General features: G+C 28.8%; 1 protein-coding gene across 2 annotated transcripts in view; it reads right to left on the reverse strand.

Moving 5' to 3' along the window:
- Best2 (bestrophin 2) overlaps nucleotides 1-6275 on the reverse strand; it is a gene marked incomplete at its 5' end in the record, with an annotated part of 72926 nt that extends 66651 nt beyond the window's left edge. For both annotated transcript variants that reach the window (XM_014436462.3, XM_014436461.3), the window contains 2 exon segments: nucleotides 2850-2979; nucleotides 6104-6275. In XM_014436462.3, coding sequence (XP_014291948.1) covers nucleotides 2850-2979; nucleotides 6104-6275 — 302 coding nt within the window.
- Between the last annotated feature and the right edge of the window lie 1402 nt (nucleotides 6276-7677).

A 7677-nucleotide genomic window follows, 5' to 3' on the forward strand; every position in this document is an offset into this window, starting at 1 on the left:
TATAATTGAAATTGATCCTGAAAATACTACCGATTTCCTAGTTTAACAACCAGCCCATTTGCTAAGTTGTAAATGATAAGAAAGCTTATCAAGGATGAAGCAGAATTTTACAATACTGCTGATAAAACTATTGGCGTCAGATCGGTGAGGATTAACATAAATGTCTTCATTTTATAAAACGATAAAAATTTAGTGAATTTTAACGAATCAGATTAAATTTTGAAATTAATCGGTTAATCATTTTTTTTAAATAACTGTTTCTATAAAAAATGCAACTGCCAAAACAATAAGTGATCTTTAATCATTAACTCGAATCAAAACCTTAAGATTTTAATGAAAATTAATTAGTTTATCGTTAAAATACATTTATAACGCAATAAAATGTCTTAGTTAAATAATTCTGTAATGACGTGAAAAATACCTGTTAATGCCAGCAAAAATGCAATAATCAGTAACATTTTTGAATTTTGTTTATAGTCATCGAATTTTACGATGAACAAAATTTGTTAAACAATATTTAAATTATGTTATTAAACATGAATTTAGAAGATTTATAACTAAATTAATAAAGGTTAAAAAAAATTACTTAAAACAGTTCTATACCGGCAGATTATATATGCAATGTAATGAAATGAAATGAAAAAATAACTTTATTCTGGGACATATGTCCCCTAAGAATAATTACAAGGTTCATATAGTGAGATTTTTATCTGGCGAGCGTTTACAAATTTTCAGATAGTAGAATGAAATTACATTGGTATATTGGCTTTACTACTGTTTATAATGTTAATCAATAACTGCCTATTTATTTGATTACAAAGATGTAGAGGTTTGGTTATTCAATAAATGAAGGAATAGGTGTTGTTTAAAGGAGACAATGGATGAGGACTGACGAATGAAGATGGGAAGAGAATTCCAGAGGGAGGTTGCACGTATGACGAAGGATTTGCTAAAGAAGGAGGTTCTATAGGAGGGTTCTATGCAACTGAGTATGTTTAAATTTATTTTTTAAATGAAGTAGCAGTTTTTCATGAAAAATTAATATTTTCCTAATCTGTAATTCTCTATTAATTATGGAGAATGGCACATAGCAAAATATGCGGTAATTTACATATTGATTTCAGTAACGATTTTTTAGAGCAGTAGTTATTCATCTTTTCTGCGATTGATACATCGTTAATCCAACAATAACTGTTCACACAAATTTGAAATATTTTTTTGTTTTTAAATTAACATCTGTTAGCTTAATCTTTATTAAGCAATCAGCTGTTGGCTTATAATCATATATTAAAAGCTATTAGCTTATAGCTTATAACGTAGCTTAACATCTTCCTGTGTTGTCATTGTATATCTCCCAATAAGGTTTATATTTAATATTCAGGTATTCCAAAGGATCACATCCAGAGGTCAAGTACTCAGATGTTTGAGTTACCTGCTCTCAATATTTACGAGTTTTTCTAAGTAATTCCCTAGTTTTCTTTCAGCCCGATATTTTAAAGCTATCGTCCGAGGTCTTATCATGCTGCAGACTTTAAATGTGCCTTTCTTTCCTGAGTGTCATCAACCTATCAAAACTGAATTTCTTGACATTCTGGTACATTTTGTATCATAGCATTAGATCCTGATTTCAGTATTCACACTACTCATAAACTAATTTTTTTCAGTAAGTTGATAATTTATTTTAGGTATGAAATAGATGACATAAATACATCATTTTTAGGTCTATAGTGTTCTTCAGTCCACGTTTTTCATCGCTATATTTTCTGTCTTATATTTTCTATAATTTGAAGTTATAAGTTCATTGGAATACTCTTGTTTACTCCCAAGGACTATCATCTCACCTATATTATATTGCTGAATGTTATATAACCAACGGCATGTGCTAATAAAGTTAGAAGTTAAAGTATAGTAGAAATGGTCCCGATTAGTTAATCTAGAGGTAGTTTTTATAGAAAATTACAAATATATATTACCATTATAAATACTTTCAGAGAATATAGGTTTTAAAGTTTTAAATTTAAAGCCAGTATCTCAGTTTTCGACTTAATTCGAATTATCATGAAACCATTTTTATTCTAAAAGTCTAGTGCGATTCACATCACCTTACCATTCTGGAAGACAAAGATTAAATACAATAAATTTTTTGGGTTTCTCGAAGTGTGAATAATGAATATCAAGTTTGTTCCTGCCAACAATACAAAGTTCAACATGATATAAATAAGATGTGAATGTAGGATTGGAATCGGGAGAGATTGGGCACGCTTGGCTGTCCCAGATTTTTAAGTCACTAGAGTGATGTCTCTACTTCCCCATTTTTCGATTTTAGTTATTTATCAAATTCTTTCATAGTTGATATTTATACATTTCTTTATTACTGTTAACAATGCAAAATGCAAAAGGTACTTTAGAGGAAGAATGTTCGAATATTCTGTAGTTAAACTCTTTCAATGAGACCTATTCAACTACTTCCTATTATATTAAAGATTTTTCAGGATGTACTGTATTTAATTAAAATAGTTTTAATTAATTAAATTAAAGCCGTTTTTAAGAAAATTAAAAAAATGTCCAATTTCGATTCCATAAAGTGTCACTTTCGGTAAGTCTATTTTATCAAAAAACTTGTTGTAACATCCCAGGCATACTTGCTTCAAATATGTAATGCACACACACATACTGCTAATCATAGCTGAAGGAAGGAAGAGATATCTCTGAGGAATATGTTTAAGGTAGTTCCAAATGTTCATTAACTATAACAAGATATCTCTGACTTAAAAAACAAAATATAAATTTTCTTATTGCGCCTACATATCAGTGATATTGCTTTAAAATGTAATTACAAAGTGACTTACCAGCGTCGACAATATGCTGTAGTGTCGGAAAGCGCTTCTTCACACGAACACTTACGTGTTTTAGTGTAATTACGTACGCTAGGATTGCATATCTCACGATTGTCCTACGCATCAACCTGCCTCTCTCATCCTGAAAATAAAATTATGTTATAAAACTAAAACACAATGCATAAAAATATTAATTTACTTCAATATTGATTAATAAAATAAAATTATTAGTCTATGTATTAGTAAAAAAAGCAAAGGTAAGTGACGCCAAAGAGCACAAAATATCCTTAAAAAATAAATATACATTGAAAGAATGAAATAATTAAGAAATTAAAATACTATTAATTTATCAAAAAAATCTGAAGATAAGAGTATATAGTATATAGTACTACTTATAGTACTGCCAAAAATACCTAACAATCATGCAGATGACATCCTTCGAAATCAAGTAAAATATCTAACCATTAATTATCAACCGATTGATGATAATTTTTAAAGTAAACATAATGATGATTGACAATGTTCTGTTTATGTAGATGACATAGATATCGGTTGTAGATTTGTCATGAGAACAAAATTTAATGAAATCTTCATACTATTTCAAATAATTAGAAAATATATTTTAGATTAAATTAATAATCTTTGCTTCTTTTTTAGTTAATAATTTTTTTTTTCTGAATCTCGTTGGAGTCTATCGACAGTTATTAGAATACAAAATTTTTATTGTCCATCTGTGATTGGGGGAAATGTTTAGTATTCAATGTCGTGATTTAAATTGAGCGATAAAGAGAGTGAATCTACGAAATTATGAGATTTATAACTTATATTTATACAATTAACTGAAGTAGAAATAATTCTCATTACCTCTCGCAACATGTAAAATTTTAGGATAGGTGCTTCAATTTTCACACATTATTGTTCACAGGACACTCAATGCTTAACTTAGGCGAGTTATTATTTTTGTGTTTTAAATATAATCCTTTCATACGAAACGGAAATAAATGATTACAGGCTTATATTTAATTTGTTAAATTAAATAAGTAAAGGAGATCGACTGGTTATTTGCGGTGAAACTTAAAACAATTTTTTTTTTTCATTTTGTAGAAAGTGAACGACAAAAGTTTAATGTCTTTAATGTTATTATTGAAGAATTAATTTTTTAAAAAAATCGAAATGCCATAAATATTTCATCATACATGGAAAACTAGATTCTGTCTTTTGGTTCTTAAAAATCTGTATATTTTTCTATAGTATTTTATTTTTATTTTTTAAGTTATGAATTTGCAGTTCACTAAATAACCTTGTTCATATCCATACATTTAAAAATCCTTTCAGATTGTAAATTTATTGTGGTCCAAGTAACCGATATCCATGTAAACCATTTATAAAGTATGCATTTATAAACAAAGGAGACAAAAAGTTAAAGATATGTTCTCAGTCCGTCTAAGAGATTAAAAGATTAGTCTAATGCTGTACAAAAAGCATTTTCTAATCTAATTTTTAAAACAAAGGAAACAGTTATTTAATATTTTTAAATTCAGATAATGAGAAAACCAACTTTTGATTTGTTAAATTTAATATTCTAGCAGGATCATCTACTTTTACATCTTGATTCCTAGTCAGAAGTTAAAAGGAGAGAAATCTTGTCTGTGGGATCTTAAGCCTTTTTTTTTCTAACAATATAGATATAACAAATATCTGTTCCACAACCGGAATTTCTTCTATTATTCAAAAAAACTAAGGAAGTCGCATCATTCATCTCGTCGACAGTATCAATAAATGTATCAAGAGTTTAAATCGGTGAGTGCGACAAGGAGCTTGAATACCGTATTAAATAAAATAATTGTTCAAGGAAAAGCGAGGAAAATCAAATGAGAAATGGGAGAAAGTTTGACTATAAAATTACTGAACAAGGAAAGTAAGGAAATTAAGAACAATTAGACTAACTGGTTGTTTAAAAATGAATGCGAAATAAAATATTTCTTGTATTTATGTATATACTATTCATTAACTGTGAATAAATCCTTTAATTAAATATCATTTAAATAAATAAACAAACATGATGATTAAATTGAGATTAGAATACTCCGAAGAAATGCTCCGTTCTAGCTGATAAAAGCTTAGTGAATCCAATTTCAGATTATTATATCATTCCAGAGACATTTCTTATCAACAACCGTTGAATATCTTAATATTCAATAATAATCACGCATTAATTTAATATTTACGGGGTTGGTAAAATAAAAAATATATATCTTGATTTTTTAAATTTATTTTATACATTAGACCGTATTTTTAAACAAATAAGTAAGGTATATAATATTTTCTAAACATTTTGGACTACCTTCCATGAATCACCTGGCATTTCGGGTACTTCCATTCTGCAGTCCAGAACGTAATCACTACAAACCATTTCAGCTAACTCTCTTTCAAGAAGAACGCACTTCTAAATCCTATTATTTCTGACGTAGCCTCTCTTGATCATACGGAATAATCTTCAGAGGAATCTTATCTATAAAGAAGCACTGAGAGGAATACGGACTGAAATAACTGAGTTTGGCATCTCTACTTACTTCTTGCATGCTTATGATTGTTATGGATATCTGATATCAATGATCAATCCATTGATCTTCATCACTTGATTTAGAACCTCCTGGTCTGTTTTAACATTTTTTCTTATAATTATCATAAGACTGTAATATTAATAGTATTCTCTATTTCCCAGTCTTTCCCATAACATTAAGTGATACATACCCCATTATCTTTTCTAGCCTACATGACCTCAGAAACCGTCGCAAACATATATAACTCTTTTTTGGAACGCCTTAAGTGGCCTAACATCGTTTCTGGCTTTGTCTGAATTAATCAATGATAAAAGTATAATTTGACTGGCCTATCGGTTAAAGTTAGAAAATTTTCATTGATATATTGTCTATAGACTGTTCTTGTAGCTTATTGTAAATCATGGTCTATTTGACCACTTAATTTCATTAAGTAATATCATTCAATTTTATGAGATGTTTACCTGACTTTGCCAGGTACAATGTGTCGTGCATCAAATAATTTATTACTCAAGTTACCCTGAACAGCAGATAGTATGTTCACCTATTTTATTGTGTCTTTAATGAGTTAAATTTGTGTATAGTCTCTACGTTATTTTGCAGTGTTCCTTAGCTATATTAGTATTATTTGTATGGTTATACATTTTTTACATATAGAAAAACAACAAATAATAAAAATAAAATAAAATAAAGTATTATATTTACCACTCCGGGGATGGCCGCAGAGACAAATAGTGCCAGTGTATCGGGCCATGGAAGAAGCCTGTACTGTTCCCACCACCTCTTCACTACCAGCGTTACATAGAAGCCCAGCACGAATGCCATGGGGATATTCTCGCTATGCTTATAAAAATATTGTCGTACGATTTCGAACGTTCTGAAAACATAAATAAGAAAACCTTATTCAATATATTTTATAAAATAAAGTGTACTTATTTTTATTGATACTTAGGTTATTTACAAAATAGTAACAGAATGTATTTTCCTACAGAAAAAAAAAGAAATGGCTGTTTAGTAACCTATAAGAATTAGTTTCATTAAAAAATAAGAAGGTATGTTAAAGTAATGTAATGCACGCACTGAACTTACTTCATCTCGTTTCTTAAAGATTAAACTTCCACACGCAAGACCAAAAATGTTCTCAGGAATTTATAACTATTGGTTTTTATATCACAATATCCCACAACCCTCATTTCTTAAAACCTTCAATTTATTTTTCAAATTAATTTTTCTTGGTATCTGAAAATTTCCAAAAGTTGATGTTTCTCTAAGCCCCAATCATGCCGTTTTTCAATTTTAGGCCATTTTAAATATTTCTTGATTTAAATCTCTTAAAGTTTTCTCTTTCCGTTTTAAGCTAATATTTCAAAAGTGATATAGGACCGTTGCTACCCGGGGGTCTTAGCTGGGCGGGTCCGGCGGGGAAGGATTGCCTTTTTTATGTCGTATATCAATCAATCTACTCGCTATAATTGTCTATGTGAAAAGTCAAATAACTATGGCTACCATGGCGGAAGTGGAGGGTTTCCTGCCATTTTTCAATTTAAGGCGCTTTTTAAATATTGCTGGATTTAATTATCTTAAAGTTAAAACCACAAGTGATTTAAAAAAAATATAAATAGTTAAAAAATACTAGCCATATTTATTTTTGGGAAAGTACTGTGAATAAAGGACCGTTACAATAGAAATAGTGATGTAACTGAATATTTTAAAATATGAAACTGAACACAAAATCGAGAAATAAAGCGATGATACAAATGATAAATTCTCTTCCGAAGACAATAAATAAACTAAATTAAAAACAAAATATTTATTCGTTTCGTTGCAGAAAGCATAATTGTAAATATAATTTTTTTTAGTAGTCAACACTGGTTGATACAAAATACAAAACAGGCTCATGTAGCAGGAATTAGTTAATTTTATGTTAAATATTTTGTTCTTCAAGTATGTGATGCATTTTTACTAACGAGTTCAATCAGACAAAACATGTATTTATTTAAGCGTGACATATTATTTTCAAGAATTTTGCTCGTTTTTAAAGTGCGTGTTGTAATTTTTGTTATTAGTGAATAGCTTAAGATTTTTAATGCAGAAAATTTTGAATGACTGAAAAAATAATGAACAAAAAAGTTACTCAAGTAATATCTAATGCAGACGAATACCCTCTTTCTTGATTATTTAAACAATTTATTCTTTCTCAAATTTGTAGTATTCATGTTTTCTAAGATCACGTATATGCTAGGGATGGGATATCGAAAGCAAAATATCGATATCGATAT

This window comes from Halyomorpha halys, unplaced genomic scaffold (assembly GCF_000696795.3).
Source record: "Halyomorpha halys isolate HHAL.00 unplaced genomic scaffold, Hhal_1.1 Scaffold1930.1, whole genome shotgun sequence".
NCBI lineage: Eukaryota > Metazoa > Arthropoda > Insecta > Hemiptera > Pentatomidae > Halyomorpha > Halyomorpha halys.